Here is a 17,650-nt window from a genome sequence, read left to right as displayed (position 1 = left end):
ATGTCATGGTTTTAACTAGTTAAGTGGGTAGAAAAAAGACATTTTTAATTGTCTGATTTCCATTTCTCATACTAGATGCTCTACTTTAAATATGAGCTTTAATAAATGTTTTGTAAGTATACTTAACTAATCTTTAACTTCACATTAAGAGCTAGGGTCATTAGATGACTTCATGTGGTAAAATCCCTTATCAAGAATAAGGCCGAAATTAAATGAACAATCAGGTAGAGAAGAGATATTAACATAGAACGTACTGCTTTTTTCCCCTGCTGTTACTCAAATGTTGAGTATGTTCCCGAGAGCTGATTAATCCATACTAAAAAAAAATAGTATTAAAATTTTAGGTTTTAATGCTATAAAGTGTGAAGTTTTAAGTTTTCTAGTAATTATTCAATATTATCCCTTTGAGAGATGAGGGTGGGTAACCACAGACAACAGTAACTGACATTATAATATCAGTACATGTGACATTTGGGTCCTTTTTTTTTTAACCCTAAAGGGAGCAACTGCAGAAGCAGTAAGTGAACTAGTTTTGTCCACAAAAGGTTTTCTGATGTGCCAGTAGTATTACTTTAAACAACACTTTAGACACTGAAGATTTAAAGTGATAAAGCAACTAACTTTATTAGACTAGTTTTTACATCAATAAACCAGATTTGCCTACCTAAAATACAATTTACATGCATCAACACATAGATTATTGTAAGACATGCTCGGGAAAGTAATTTTGAATGTGAAACAAGTTTTATGATTTATTTTCTCCTTACGGCAGAAAATGTACATTACATATTAGTGCTAAAATATATATTCATTTCCAGAATGAACTTTTGCACAGTAATCATATATCCATTTAATATATATAAAGTGCTCTTGGGGATGGGGGCATTCACTCACTCTACCATGTTTTATACAGGCTTCAACATGCAAATTTGTTTCTATCATGGCCTTCAATGATCCTTCATTCTCATTTCCTTGCATCATGAGTTCATGCTGTATAACTGATCCTGAAATGTACAAACTTCACACTACAATATTCTTCATGACACTGTTATGAGAAAAGCTGCAGCTGAACATTACAATCATGTGACTTATTTTAAGAAAATGGAAAAGGTATAAATTTCCTGACACACACAGCAAGACAAATCCAGCCCAGCCTTTGATGATCAATTTAAACGGTGGCGATGCCATTATCTTTTTGTGTGAATTTGGGTCTCTCTATCCCTATACTTCTCTGTGCCTGATTTTCCTCATCTACTTTGAATTCGTCATTCTATTAATCTACTTTTGCCTGAAGTGGGAAACTGGATATATCAGAATAAAGCATCTACTTTGTTTCATAAAGATCATATGTGTGAAAGAACTTTGAAAGGATCAGGCATTATATAAATGTAAGAATATAAAAGATAAACAGGAAGTGTAATATGAATAATATTCTGAGAGTAAAAAGTGTAATTATATTTCAATTATAAATGTATACCAAGTTTTCTTAGCTTTTTATTCTCCAATAACCTCTAGAAACTATTCTAAGCCTGCCTGGTTTTTGTAACTTAAATATGGCTGAAAAACCTGTTTCCTCTGAATTTACTTGATAGCAGTAGTCAATAACTAATAACACTTGTTAATTTCCTCTTACTTTCTTAGCCCCTATAGTTAGCCTCAGCCTTCATGTCACATGTGGTGATTAGGGGACAGCGTAAGCACACTAGTGGCTTCAGTGCTAAACTCAAGGCCTGGGCCACTTCTTCCCTGAAGAAAGAAGGTTTAAAAAATGCCTAAATTACAATGTAGAACTAAGTTCCACCCTACCTCAGAACTGCAGATATTAAAATACCACCTCTTTATTAAGTGTGTATTACAATAAGGATATTTGCTAAGATCAAGATGTACATTTTTGGGGGTTCTGTTTTGTTTTGGTAAACATTGCCCAAGTCCGCTTAGTTTGCTTCAAACATTTACTAAAAAAAATTTTAATCTTTGCCTAAAAAAATACTCAAAACACAATTTAAGCTGAAGATATATGCTGAATAAAGTACTTCATGTACCCAATTCTCTGAAGACTTAAGAAAGGTCAATGATGTTATATATAAACATTAACAATTTTAGCCTTTAAAAATAGCAATTTTTTCAATGCTTGAGATAGTTTGGGGGACCCGTAGCTCTTGTCATGGCACTCTGTTGAGTTTGTAAAATGGATCTTCAAAGAAGTTGTCAATAATAAGCAAATTTTTGAAAACTAGTAAGATTACTGATTATTGAATAAAAAATGTAATCTGCCAAGTTAACGCTCTAGAATTCCTTTTCTCCAGTAATAACTGGCAGCATCACTACCAACAGAAGGGACCTACAGAATATTGTGTCCACTGATATACACGAGGCTACTCCCTTTTTTTTGTCAGATTATGAAAATGGGGCTCATATAGTTTTGGCCTATGGACCTCTTTTTAAGTTACTTTAGCTGAAGTAGATGATCTAGACCTTGCTCCTCTTTTATATTAACTGTCCCTAAGCCACTTTGATGACTATTCTAATCAAAATCAGTATAGCTGTGCTCACTAAGCATATTCCTGCTTATTATTTAAATACCTTCTGTTTTCTATGTAGCAAAACAAAAAGTTTTACTTCATAAATTTCAGGTAAGCTTTCTATTTTTCTTCAGTGCAAACATCCTGAAACAGCACAAAATTATTTAGCTAGTCTGAGGATAAAGTCAGTTTATGTAGTGCTTAAAGTAGAATCCCAGATATTCCGGAATAGAAATAGCTCATGTAAAAGTTCAGTTCATTTTTGTCCTTAAGGGCAAATGATCATTTTCACAGAGTGAAGACTTTAAAATCTGAATTCACAGATAAAATAATTTTAGCTTTACTCTTACAGGTACTGCTGAAGTGTAACAGGAACCGCTAGTCCTTCACTGAGGCATGTAGCCACCTTGCCGTACAGTCTGTGGTAAGTAACTTTTAGGCATTCCTTCATCAATAGCAGCCTCCATCCCAACTGTTTCCAATCTTTCTACTTGTCCCTCAGTACCTGGACCAAAAGCATCTGCTGCAGAAACTTCCTGAAACATTTTCATTTGCCCAGATCCACAGGATTGTGAAATATGATCTGAAATCTGTTGTTTAAGTCTAACAAAATCTTCCTCATTGACTGATGAAACTTTTTCAAAATGTGAAATATCTGGACTGGATTCATGCTGACTGCAGTTCTGTTTGAAGTACTGTTGCCTGGGCAAAATGCCATCACCACCATCTACATGATCTACTAATTGAAGATCTTCTGGCCGCTCCTCTGAATCTAACAAGGGCTGGGTGGACTCGGATCTTGAGAATACTTGGACTGATGGAACTTGGTGTCTGTAGCCACTGTGTACCACAGTAGAATACTGGACAGTGCTCGAAGTATTTTGTGAAGACTCATTTTCATCACTGCTAGAAATGCTTGGCCTAGAAGATGACATGCATGAAGACCCCCCAATACCACTGCTGTGTCCTTCAGTATTAATTTTTTCCTTTTTGAATAGGTCCAGTGATTTCAGATCTTCTGGAAAAGGCTTTTTGTCATTTGCTTCTATTTCCACAACACTTACATCAGTGAAATTGCCATCTGAATACATTTGATCTTTTGAATTAAAATTGTGCTAAGAAAAGAGAGAAAATTTATTATTTATGGGATATGTTTATTTAGAAACTCTCGTATGTATATGGCAAATATTTGTTAAAGCCACAGAGCTAATGCATCTCTGAAACTTCCCAGTAACTTTCAGTAGTACAGAAATGACTTGTATTATGTCACTAAGTCAATGTCAACCACCCAAAATGCAGTAAAATGAGTCTAAGTAGTCTAAATCAATATTGTTGGTGTTACATTTTGATAAGCTAATGGTATACAAATAGTATTTAATTTAATTTCATGCCTAGGCTAGGCAGCCTAGGATTAACTGGACGGAAAACTAGAAAATCTTAAGGAAAATCAAACCTGAAGGGTGGAGATTTCGTGGAATATAAAAATGCACAACACATTTTAATCTGTTTATATAAACTTTAAGGACTATCGGAGGATAACAAATACAAACAACTTCCCCTTTGGGGCATATTTAAAATCCAGAGTTTAGTGTAGGTTCCCAGAGATCATTTCATCAGTGTTAAAATGATAGACTTTTGAACTTGGTTGTAATATTCAATCCAAAATGCTTGCTTTGAGATAGCATCACATAGCAGTTTTAGCACCTTAAGTTTACAGTTTGCAAGTTCAATTAAACGTCTGTAATGTTTACTAAACAGAATTTGAAACATTAGAACAAATATGCTATGATGGTGATAAACCTCTAAAATGTGCTGTACATATTTTGATTAAAATTTTCATTTATGTACTATTTTCATTTACTTTTTGATTCACCTTGAATATCTTTTGGTACATTTGTAGATAATATATATACTAACACGTCTGTATATTATAAACAACTCAAAAGCATTTTCTCTTACCCTTGGAGGAGTGTGAGGTGACCACTGGGCAATATGACTCTTTGAAGGATCGGGAACATTAGGCCAGATGTGTTTTTTAATTCTGAAGAGAAAAGAAAAATGACCTATGTAAAACCACATGTAATAAACAATGAATAGCCCCTACTTCTAAACATGTTCATCAAAGACTCTTACCAACCAAACTAATTACCTAAATGAACAAAAATACGTACTCTACCCCAAACAAAAATTTTTCTTGTAACCAACAGAAAAATGCTGTTGAAAATGCATACAGATTATAATGCATTCATAATGAATAATAAGGCTAAATTTAATAATCAGTGTTCAATTTTTTAAAAACCTCTCAATATTCTGCAATTTAAACCACTTAGAATCTTCGTCCAGGCCACATGTTGTGGTATTCCAATTAAAAGACTCTAGATAAAAAATTAATGTTCCCACTGATACCAAATTATTTTTAATAAGAAAAGGCTAACAATATTTAAAATTCATTTAAGATATCCATATACTCAAAAACCTACTGAAGTATGTTTTCCTCATAGTTAGTACAGTTCCTAGCTCAAAGTTAGAGGTTCATAAGTGCACAGAAAATGAGTAATCTTGAGAATAAGTTCAAATATAAAAATCAAATTTAAAAAAGGGACCACTGAGAATGATGCTTCTGGTAAAAGAGTAAGATCCTACCAGACTGACTCTCCTTAGGAAGTATCTATAACATTTGGACATAATATAAAAAGCAGTAAAGCTGACAAACTAGACAAATCCATGAATGCATTCCTTGAAAGACACAAATTACCAAAATAGAAGAACAAGAAAGCTGTGATATATTTATAAATAAATTGAATTTTTAATTAAAAACCTTCCCACAAAACTCTGGGCAAAAGGAAACGGTACTTATACTATACAAACTCTTCCAGAAAATAGAGGAGGTAACATGTTCCCATTCATTTTATGAGGCCAGTATTATCCTGATTTTAAAACCAGTCAGTCATTGCACACAAAGACAAACTAGCATCACTCATGAACACAGATGAAAACATTATTAAACTGAATGCAGCAAAATCCAAGGAATGCAAGGATGGTATATGAAAATAAAATTCACTATACTCATGGAAGGAAGGAGAAAAACCATGTGATCATCTCAGTAGATTCAGAAAAAGCATTTGACCAAATTGTGACATCCATTCATGATAAAAATTGCTAGCAAAGCAAAACAGAAATAAGAACTTCCTCCTAGAAATAGTAGTAAAGGGAAAAAAAAAACCCACAAAGCAAAAACTTCAACCTACAGCTAACATGACGTGTGATGGTGAAAGACTAAATATCTTCCCCTCTAAAATTAGGAACAATGCAATGCCCATATCCCTTCTGGTCAACATTGTACTGGAGGTCTTAGCCAGTGCATTAAGACCAAAAAAAAAAAAAAAAGCATAAAGATTAGACCAACTTTAATTACTTGCAAGAAGCATGATTGTATATGTAGAAAATTCTAAGGAATCAGAAAAGCTACTAATAAATGAATTTATCAAAGTCTTAGTATATATAAGATCAATATATTTGTAAAAATCTATTGCATTCCTATATAAGAATTAGAAAATATTTTTTACACCTTCCATTTATAAAAGGTATAAAATAACTTTTGTCATGAATTTAACAAAAGCTATGCAAGGCCTGTCCACTGAAAACTATACAACACTGCAAAAGTAAACTAAAACTCAAATAAATAAATAAACCAGGTTCACAGATTCAAAGATTCAATAGTGTTAAGACTGCAGTTCTCCCCACATATTCAATAAAATATGACCTACAGATTCAATAAAATCCCAATTAAAATTATAGATTTAAAAAAAATTGACAAGCTGAATTAAAACATATATGAAAAGGCAAAGAACCTAGCCAAAATAACTTTTTTTTAAACATACCGGAAGAATTCTACCTATTTTCAAAATTTACTATACAGCTATACTAATCAAGACAGTGTGGTACTGGCATAAGAACAGATATATATACATTGATGAAAAAGAATTGAGAGTGTGGAAACAGAGTTATAAGGACAATTGCTTTTGGCAAAAGTACCAAAGCAATTCAATGCAGGGAAAGACAGTCTTTTCAAAATAAATGACAATGGAATTAGACATCTGTAGGAACAAAATCAACCTTGACCCTGACCTCACACCATGCACAAAAATAATTTGAAATGGATCATAGATATAAGAGCTGAAACTACTGAACTTCTGGAAGAAAACATGAGAAAATATCTTCACACTGGGTTTGGTAGAGACTTCTTAAACAGGACACAAAACTCGGAAACCACAAAAAAACTGATAAACTTCATCAAAATTTAAAAAAAAAACTGCTTTTCTAAAGCCAGTTAAGACAAAAAGGCAAAGCATAGACTGAGACAAAAGTTTGCAAAACATTTTTGACGATGTTGTAACCAGAACATATAAAGCACTCTTATAGCTCAATTATAAACAAAATAACCCAATTTGAAAACGGGTGAAAGATTTCAATAGACATATCAAAAAAGACAATATGTAAGTCACACATGAAAAGATCCATTACTAATTGTCAGAGAAATGACAATTAAAATGAGATAGTACTACACACCCATTAGAATGAAAGAAGTCTGACAGTGCTAAGTGTTGGTAATGATAACAGAACATTGTTGGTGGCAATGCAAGATGGTCAGTGTAGCCACTCTGAAAAAGTTTGGCAGTTTTTTTTTTTTTTGAGACGGAGTTTCGCTCGTTACCCAGGCTGGAGTGCAATGGTGCGATCTCGGCTCGCTGCAACCTCCGCCTCCTGGGTTCAGGCAATTCTCCTGCCTCAGCCTCCTGAGTAGCTGGGATTACAGGCACGCGCCACCATGCCCAGCTAACTTTTTGTATTTTTAGTAGAGACGGGATTTCACCAGGTTGATCAGGATGGCCTCGATCTCTTGACCTCGTGATCCACCCGCCCCGGCCTCCCAAAGTGCTGGGATTACAGGCGTGAGCCAACGGCAGTTTCTTATAAAGTTGAACATATACTTACCATACAACCCAGCACCCTCACTCCTAGTTATTTGTTCAAGATAAAAAAAATATGCTCACACAGTTTTGTATGTGAATATTCATGGCAACATTATTCATAATAGCTAAAAATGAGAAATAACCTAAACTTCCGTAAAAGAGAGGTTTTGATACATCCATACTACAGAAGACTGTTCAGCAATAAAAAGGAAAAAAGTAGCCCAAGTGCCATGACTCATGCCTGTAATCCCAGCACTTTGGGAGGCCGAGGCAGGTAGAACACTTGAGGTTAGGAGTTTGAGACCAGCCTGGCCAACATGGTAAAACCCTGTCTCTATTATACAAATACAAAAATTAGCCAGGTGTGGTAGCAGGTACCTGTAGTCCCAGCTACTCAAGAGGCTGAGACAGGAGAATCATTTGAACTCAGGAGATGGAGGTTGCAGAAAGCCAAGATCATGCCACTGTACTCCAGCCTGAGGAACAAAGTGAGAATCCATCTCCAAAAAATAAATAAATGCAATAACAACATGGATGAATCTCAAAAATATGTTAAGTGAAAAACATACACAAAAGACTACATGCTATTTGATTGTATTTATATAAAATTCTTGGCTGGGTGTAGTGGCTCATGCCTGTAATCCCAGTATTTTGGGAGGCTGATGCGGGTGGATCACCTGAGGTCAGGAGTTTGAGACCAGCCTGGCCAACGTGGTGACACCTGTGTCTCTACTAAAAATACAAAAAATTAGCTGGGTGTGGTGGCAGGTGCCTGTAATCCCAGCTACTCTAGAGGCTGAGGTAGGAGTGTGAACCAGGGAGGCAGAGGTGGTTGTGAGCTGAGATTGCACCATTGCGCTCCATCCTGGGCAACAAAAGTGAAACCCTGTCTCAAAAAAGAAAAAAAAAAAAATCTAGAAAAGGCAAAACTACAGTTACAGAAAAGCAGACCAATGACTGCCTGGGGTTGAGTTGAGGAGAGGACAGATTACAAAAGAGAACAAGGAAGCTTTACAAGGGTGATAAAAATGTTCTATATTGTGATTGTAGCAGTAGTTATACATCTGGATGCAATTACAAAAATTCATCAAACTGTACACTTAAAATGGATAAATTTTATTTCATGTAAACTACAGCTCAATAAAGCTGGAGGGAAATGCAAAACTATGAATAAAGGTACTTACAGGTCTCGCTTATTAAAGCAGAACAACACTCCCAGAAGAGTTGTCAATAGGAATGCTAAGCAAACAGGCACAACTATGGCTTCAATTTCTCCTTGAGCTAAAAAAAAAAAAAAAAGAGGTGTGATAAGAAATAATTGTTGACACATGCACTCAGGAGATCTAATACAATTTCTCAGCCAGACTTACTGTTGAAAAGTTAAAATACAATCCTTTTTTTTTTTTTTTTGTCTTTTCAGACGATGTTTTTTTACCCTCCTCTCTCCCTGCTAAATCACATCCCAACCATTTATGTCTTAGGCACACAGCATAAGATATATGTTGGTTGGGGGATAAAAATGATCAGTGAATTGGGTATTAGAGCTTTCAAACATAACCATTTGTAACATTTATGATCTGCATTCAGTAGAATCTTAGTAAGTTTATCTCTGAGTTCTGATACTGTATAACAGAGGAATTATGTCAGAACAAATTAATACTGGGTAAAATGGAAAAGCTATAAAAATATAATTGAATTATAAATTTAAACTTCTAAAAGAAATCAAAATGCAACTCTCAGAATTTTAAAGAGTTACTTACCATTTTCCCAAAAGATGATATATCTGATACAGGGCTAAGAAATTTAGGAGATGCTCAATGGGCACAAGGAGCGACACAAGTAGGAATAAACTAAAAAGTAACCAAGCCTAAGATTCCTAAATACCACACAAATCCTCATTTAAAAGAGGACTTGTTCATCAAATGAATCACTAATTGGGATAATACTGGAGATTTAAAAAATCTCCAATATTATAATTTTTAAAACAAACTTTCCTGATGGTTGTTTCTGGTTAATTTTGAATTTTAATTAGTCTTTTACAGGAAAAATGTTATGAAAGTAATATTGCAGCCATATACTACTCACTCAATTTTATCTTTCCACCACACACATCCCTTTGTAACTACTGTCCTATGAAACTCAGCAGAAATCAAGAATTCAGATAAATGCTTGAGAAAAAACTGAGTTGGCAAATATTCTTAAATACTAAGCATCATATGTATGTGTGTATATATATGTATTTATGTGTGTACATATATAAAATGTCAAATATAATTTAGGCAGAAACTTTTCTAAGAGCTACTTTTATGTTTTCAAGCCTGGGCCTTTGTTCATGCTCTCTAAGGTGCCACTTTCTTCCTATTTGTCCACATCTTAACTCAAGGCTCAAGTATTATCCCCATAAAACCTCCTTTGAAGGTAAAAGTACCTGCTACTATTTAAATTCCTCCTCTATTTACTGTCTACATACTCCACTGGTTCTTTTTTTGATTTACTTATGCAAAATTTCTTCAACAAAGCTATAAGGTCCTTGTTGGCAAGACTCATGCCATGTCAAGAAGCCATAATGGACTCATGAGACTACAGAGAACTGAAAAAAAGGTTATGAAGTAATACTAATAAAATTTTTTGAAAAAAAGATATACAGAAAAAAGACTAAAAGGATATATACACAAATATATTTGAGGAAAGGATTAAGACTCATTTTTCTTCCTCTTACATTTTACTGTGCAGTCTAAATTCTCTATAACACTTTTATATTTAAAATTTTTTAGGCTGAGCATGGTGGCTCATTCCTGTAATCCAGCACTCTGAGGAGCTAAGGCAGGAGGACTGAGGCCAGGAGTTCAAAACCAGCCTGGGCAACATAGTGAGATTCCCGTATCTACCAAAAAAAAATTTTAAACTAGCTGGGCATGGTGGGCCTACCAGTAATCCTAGCTACTTGGGAACCTGATGCAGTACCACTCAAGCCCAGGAATTTGAGGTTACAGTGAGCTATGACTGCACCACTGCACTTCAGCCTGGGAGACAGAGCAAGACTGTCTCAAAATCAAAAAACTTGTATGGGTTTTTGTGTGTGCATGTATGGATACACATAGAGCTCTGTAGCCGGTCTCCACAGAAATATAAAAAATACACGTTTTTAAAGTTTATTTTGAGATGGAGTCTCGCTCTGTCACCCAGGCTGGAGTGCAGTGGCACAATCTCGGCTCACTGCAAACTCCATCTCCCACATTCAAGCAATTCTCCTGCCTTGGCCTCCTGAGTAGCTAGGTGCCTGGCTAATTTTTGTATTTTTAGTAGAGATAGGGTTTCACCATGTTGACCAGGGTGGTCTCGAACTCCTGGCTCGCGATCCGCCTGCCTCAGCCTCCCAAAGAGCTAGAATTACGGGCATGGGCCATCACATCTGGCCCTTTATTTTTTAATTTTTCTCAAGATTATGGTATATTTATTTCAAATAATGTTAAATATATATTAACATGCCACCGCATGGGACAAACCTTGTCGCAGTAACTACATTCATTATTGGCCCTAACAACAAAGCTCAGGATCTTTTATGACTCATTCATTTTCTCATTCAGCAACCAACAAGGCACATGGAACTTACAACTTATCATTCACTAGGGGTTGGCACTTGGGGGTGGGGGTTACAATTATGGTAAAATAAGGTAATTTTCTACAATGATTCAAAATGCAGTGGGAACAAGAAAGAATGATAACAGCCAGATAACAAGGTGAATACCTCACTGAGGGCAATGCACTGAGAAGTTAAGTTAGCACAAGGAGCTTGCAGTTGAAGAACATGATGATGAAAGAGTAGACACAATCAATAGGACTTGATACTCAGCTTCCATAAGGGGAAAAACATGAATACATTTATTATAATCACATCTAAATTTCTGGCTTTGGCTGAGTTGGATGGTTGTGGAACAGAACGAGGGAGGGGAAATATATTTGGGAAGGAAAGAGGATGGCGAAAGCCATGGATAGAGTTTTAATAGGCAAGTAAGAAAATAGGGTCAAGAACAGAGCTCTGGGGAATACAAACCATTTAAAAGTAGAGCAAAAAAAGGAGAACAAGCAAACACCAGAGAATGAAGAAACTGCGCTAGTAGAAAAATAAAAGTATGGTTAGAAAACCCAAGGGAGGAGGGAGTTTGACAGATGGAAAGCCAACAGAGTCAAAAGCTGAAAAGAAAAGGCCGGAGGCAAAAAAAAAAAAGGTAAAAAAATAAATAAAAAATTGATTTGCAGTGGCTTTGAATTATAAAAAAAATAAAATAGAAAAGGCTGGAGGCAGTGGCTTACATCTGTAATCCCAGCACTTTGGGAGACCAAGGCGGAAGGATCACTTGAGCCTAGGAGTTCGAGACCAGCCATTTCTATAAAAAAATTAGCTGCGTGTCCTGGCACTAGTCCCAGATACTTGAGAGACTGGAGGGAGGAGGATCACTTGAGCCCAGGAGGTCAAGGCTGCAGTGTGCAATGTTCATGCCACTGAACTCCACTTGTAGCCTGGGCAAGAGAATAAGACCCTGCCTCCAAAAACAAAAAAGTAGGAAAAAGATAAAAATTAAAAAGCATGCAGTAGATATGATGACCAAGAGGTCTTCTGAGTAATACCACAGAAGTTTCAGTGCAGGGGTGGGGTTGGAACCCTGATTTCAGTATGTTAAAGACTAAGTGGGAAGTATGAAGTGAAGACTGTAAAGTGGATTAGTCCTTCAAGTAATCTGAGGATAGAGACCACCACACCCAAAACCAGTGAAAAAAATGAACCCACTTGGAAAGATATACAAATTCGCTTGGGATTTTGAGTATAGCTGAATTTAGTCAGAAGCAGTTAATAAAACACCAAAAAGGTGAGGATTAACACTTTTTAAGTTCTGGGGTACATGTGCAGATCATGCAGGACTGTTACATAGGTATACACATGCCATGGTGGTTTGCTGCATCCATGCCCTGTCATCTACATTAGGTATTTCTCCTAATGTTATCCCTCTCCAATCCCCCCACCCCCTGCTATCCCTTCCTTGGCCCCTCCACCCCACAACAGGCCATGGTATGTGATGTTCCCCTCCCTGTGTCCATGTGTTCTGTTACACACCCACTTATGAGTGGGAACATGCAGCGTTTGTTTTTCTGTTCGTGTTTGCTGAAAATGGTTTCCAATTTCATCCATCTCCCTGCAAAGGACATGAACTCATCCTTTTTTTATGGCTGCATAGTATTCCATGGTGTATATGTGCCACTTTATTATTATACTTTAAATTCTGAGGTATATGTGCAGATCTTGCAGAATTGTTACATAGGTATACGCATGCCATGGTGCTTTGCTGCCTCCCTCCCCTTAACCCACATTAGGTATTTCTCCTAATGTAATGCCTCCCCAACTTCCCCACCCCATGCTATCACTCCCCTAGCCACCCCCCCCCCCACAAGAGACCCCAATGTGTGATGTTCACCTCCCTGTGTCCATGTGTTCTCATTGTTCAAGACCTACTTATGAGAACATGCAGTGTTTGGTTTTCTGTTCTTGTGTCAGTATGCTGAGAATGATGGTTTCCAGATTCATCCATATTCCTGCACAGGACATGAAACTCATCCTATTTTATGGCTGCATAGTATTCCATAGTGTCTATGTGCCATATTTTCTTTATCCAGTCTATCCTTGATGGGCATTTGGGTTAGTTCCAAGTCTTTGCTATTGTAAACAGTGCCGAAATGAACATATGTGTGCATGTGTCTTTATAATAGAATGATTCATAATCCTTTGAGTATATACCCAGTAATGGGATTGCTGGGTCAAATGGTATTTCTATTTCTAGATCCTTGAGGAATCGCCATACTTCTTCCACAATGGTTGCACTAATTTACACTCCAACCAACAGTGTAAAAGTGTTCCTATTTCTCCACATCCTCGCCAGCATGTTGTCTCTGGATTTTTTAATGATCACCATTTTAACTGGCATGAGATGGTATCTCAATGTGGTTTTGATTTGCATTTCTCTAATGACCAGTGATGATGAGCATTTTTTCTGTTTGTTGGCCACATAAATGTCTTCATTTAAAAAGTGTCTGTTCATGTCCTTCGCAAAAAAAATTTTTTTGATGGGGTTGTTTTCTTGTAGATTTGTTTTAGTTTTGTAGATTCTGAATATTAGCCCTTTGTCAGGTGGGTAGCTTACAACATTTTTTTCCCATTTTGTTGGTTGCCAATTTCCTCTAATGATTATTTCTTTTGCAGTGCAGAAGCTCTTACGTTTAATTAGATCCCATTTATCTATTTTGGCTTTTGTTGTTTTAGTCATCGAGCCCTTGCCTATGCCTATGTCCTAAATGGTATTGCCTATGTTTTCTTCTAGGGTTTTTATAGTGTTAGGTCTTATGTTTAAATCTTTAAACCATCTGGAGTTAATTTTTGTATAAAGTGTAAGGAAGTGGTCCAATTTCAGCTTCCTGCACATGGTTAGCCAGTTTTCCCAACACTTTCCCCATTGCTTGTTTTTGTCAGGTTTGTCAAAGATCAGATGGTTGTAGGTATGTGTGGCAATACTTCCAAGGCCTCTGTTCTGTTCCATTGGTCTATATCTCTGTTTTGGTACCACTACCATGCTGTTTTGATTACTGTAGCCTTATAGTATAAAGTCAGGTAGCATGATGCCTCCAGCTTTGTTCTTTTTGCTTAGGGTTATCTTGGCTAGGCGGGCTCTTTTTTGGTTCCATATGAAGTTTAAAGTGGTTTTTTTTTTTTTTTCAGTTCTATGAAGAAGGTCAATGGATTAGCATTTACAGATTCAATGATGTGGATAGCATTGAATCTGTAAATTACTTTGGGCAGTATGGCCATTTTCATGATACTAATTCTTCCTAACCATGAGCATGGACTGTTTTTCCATCTGTTTGTGTCCTCTCTTATTTCCCTGAGCAGTGGTTTATAGTTCTCCTTGAAGAAGTCCTTCACATCCCTTGTTAGTTGTGTTCCTAGGTATTTTATTCTCTTCATAGCAATTGTGAATAGGAGTTTGCTCATGATTTAGCACTCTTGTTTTTGGTGTATAGGAATACCTGTGACTTTTGCACACTGATTTTGTATCCTGAGACCTTGCTGAAGCTGCTTATCAGCTTAAGGAGATTTTAGGCTGAGACAATGGGGTCTTTTAAATGTACAATCATGTCATTTGCAGATAGAGACAATTTGACAGAGTATCTTATTTCTTTTTCTTGCCTGATTGCTCTGGCTAGAACTTTCAATACTATGAATAGGAGTGGTGAGAGAGGGCACCCTTGTCTTGTGCCAGTTTTAAAAGGGAATGCTTTTCCAGTTTTTGCCCATTCAATATGATACTGTCTATGGGTTTGTCATAAATAGCTTTTATTATTTTGAGATACATTCCATTGATAGCTAGTTTATTGACAGTTTTCAGCATAAAGGGCTGTTGAATTTTGTTGAAGGCCTTCTCTGCATCTATTGAGATAAATTGTGTAGTTTTTGTCTTTGGTTCTGTTTATGTGATAAATTACATTTATAGATTTGCATATGTTAAACCAGCCTTGCATCCCAGGGATGAAGCCAACTTGATTGTGACGAATAAGCATTTTGATGTGCTTTGGTTTGGGTTTGCCAGTATTTTATTGAAGATTTTCGCAGCAATGTTCATCATGGACATTGGCCTGAAATTTTCTTTTTTAGTTGTCTGCCAGGTTCTGGCATCAGGATGATGTTGGTCTCAAAAAAGGAGTTAGGGAGGATTCCCTCTTTTTGCATTTTTTGGAATAGTTTCAGAAGGAATGGTACTAGCTCCTCTTTTTCCCTCCAGTAGAATTCGGCTGTGAACCCATCTGGTCCTGGACTTACTTTGGTTGGTAGGCTATTGCTGCCTCAACTTCAGGCCTTGTTATTGGTCTATTCAGGGATTCAACTTCTTCCTGGTTTAGCCTTGGGAGGGTTTAAGTGTCCAGGAATTTATCCATTTCTTCTAAATTTACTGGTTTATGTGCATAGAGGTGTCTATAGTAGTCTCTGATGGTAGTTTGTATTCCTTTGGAATCAATGATATCCCCTTTGTCATTTTTAACTGCATCTATTCAATTCTTCTCTCTTTTCATTAGTCTGGCTAGCGGTCTATTTTGTTATCTTTTCAAAAAACCAGCTCCTGCATTTATTGATTTTCTTGAAGGGTTTGTGTCTCTATCTCCTTCAGTTCTGCTCTGATCTTAGTTATTTCTTGTCTTCTACTAGCTTTTGAATTTGTTTGATCTTGGTTCTCTAGTTCTTTTAATTGTGACATTAGGGTGTCGATTTTAGATCTTTCCTTGCTTCTCATGTGGGCAGTCAGTGCTATAAATTTCCCTCTAGACACTGCTTTAAATGTGTCCCAGAGATTCTGGTATGTGGTGTCTTCGTTCTCATTGGTTTCAAAGAACATCTTTATTTCTGCCTTCATTTCATTATTTTATCCAATAGTCATTCAGGAGCAGGTTGTTCAGTTTCCACGTAGTTGTGCAGTTTTGAGCGAGTTTTTTAATCCTGAGTTCTAATTTGATTGAACTGTGCTCTAAGAGGCTCTTTGATATCCCTTCTTTTGCATTTGCTGAGGAGTGATTTACTTTCAATTATGTGGTCAATTTTACAGTAAGTACAATGTGCTGGGGAAGAATGTATATTCTGTGGATTTGGGGTGGAGAGTTCTGTAGATGTCTATTAGGTCTGCTTGGTCCAGATCTGAGTTCAAGTTCTGGATATCTTTGTTAATTTTTCTGTCTAACTGATCTAATATTGACAATGGAGTATTTAAGTCGCCCACTATTATTGTGTTGGAGTCTAAGTCTCTTTGTAGGTCATTAAGAACTTGCTTTATGTATCTGGGTGTTCCTGTATCGGGTACATATATATTTAGGATAGTTAGCTCTTCTTGTTGCATTGATCACTTTACCATTATGTAATGCCCTTATCTCTTTTGATCTTTGTTGGTTAAAGTCTGTTTTATCAGAGACTAGGATTGCAACCCCTGCTTTTTTTTTTTTTTTGGCCTACATTTGCTTGGTAAATCTTCCTCCATCCCTTTATTTTGAGCCTATGTGTATCTTTGCACATGAGATGGGTCTCCTGAATACAGCACTCTGATGGGTCTTGCCTCTATCCACTTTGCCAGTCCGTGTCTTCGGTTTGGGGCATTAAGTCCATTTACATTTAGGTTAATATTGTTACATATGAATTTGATCCTGCCATTTTGATGTTAGCAGGTTGTTTTGTCTGTTAGTTGATACAGTTTCTTCATTGTCTCTATGGTCTTTACAATTTGGTATGTTTTTGCAGTGGCTGGTCGTGGTTGTTCCTTTCCATGTTTAGTGCTTCCTTCAGGAGCTCTAGAGTAAGGCAGGCCTAGTGGTAATGCAATCTCTCAGCAACTGCTTGTCCATAAAGGATTTTATTTCTCCTTCACTTATGAAGCTTAGTTTGCCTGGATATGAAATTCTGGGTTGAAAATTCTTTTCTTTAAGGATGTTGAATATTGGCCTCCACTCTCTTCTGGCTTATAGGGTTTCTGCCGAGAGATCCGCTGTGAGTCTGATGGGCTTCCCTTTGTGGGTAACCCGACCTTTCTCTCTGGCTGCCCTTAGTATTTTTTCCTTCATTTCAACCCTGACGAATCTAACAATTATGTGCCTTGGGGTTGTTCTTCTTGAGGAATATCTCCGTGGCATTCTCTGTATTTCCTGAATCTGAATGTTGGCATAACTTGCTAGGATGGGAAAGTTCTCTTGGATAATATCCTGAAGAGTGTTTTCCAGCTTGGTTTCATTCTCCCCATCACATTCGGGTATACCGATCAAACGTAGATTTGGTCTTTTCACATAATCCCATGTTTCTTGAAGGCTTTGTTCATTTCTTTTCACTCTTTTTTCTCTAATCTTGACTTCACGTTTTATTTCATTGAGTTGATCTTCAATCTCTGATATCCTTTCTTCTGCTTGATTGATTCGGCTATTGAAACTTGTGTATGCTTCGTGAAGTTCTTGTGCTGTGTTTTTCAGCTCCATCAAGTCTTTTATGTTCTTCTCTAAGCTGGTTATTCTAGTTAGTATTTCATCTAAACTTTCTATAGTTTAAAAAAACAACCAAAGCCAGAAAATATGAAAATCATT

General features: G+C 36.5%; 1 protein-coding gene across 19 annotated transcripts in view; it reads right to left on the bottom strand.

The window, feature by feature from the left end:
* Positions 1-598: 598 nt before the first annotated feature.
* The window catches only part of IL6ST (interleukin 6 cytokine family signal transducer), a 61,801-nt gene continuing 44,749 nt past the window's right edge, over positions 599-17,650 (bottom strand). For 12 of the 19 annotated variants that reach the window (XM_078352835.1, XM_078352814.1, XM_078352841.1 and 9 more), the window contains 3 exons: positions 8,680-8,776; positions 4,482-4,563; positions 599-3,637 (listed from right to left, as the gene is read on the bottom strand). In XM_078352835.1, coding sequence (XP_078208961.1) covers positions 2,909-3,637; positions 4,482-4,563; positions 8,680-8,776 — 908 coding nt within the window. In that variant the 3' untranslated portion in view covers positions 599-2,908. 19 annotated transcript variants of the gene reach the window in all.

This window comes from Callithrix jacchus, chromosome 2, assembly GCF_049354715.1.
Source record: "Callithrix jacchus isolate 240 chromosome 2, calJac240_pri, whole genome shotgun sequence".
Classification (NCBI taxonomy): Eukaryota; Metazoa; Chordata; class Mammalia; order Primates; family Cebidae; genus Callithrix; species Callithrix jacchus.
Note: the sequence above shows the minus strand (reverse complement) of the source record. Positions and strands in the feature narration are given on the sequence as shown.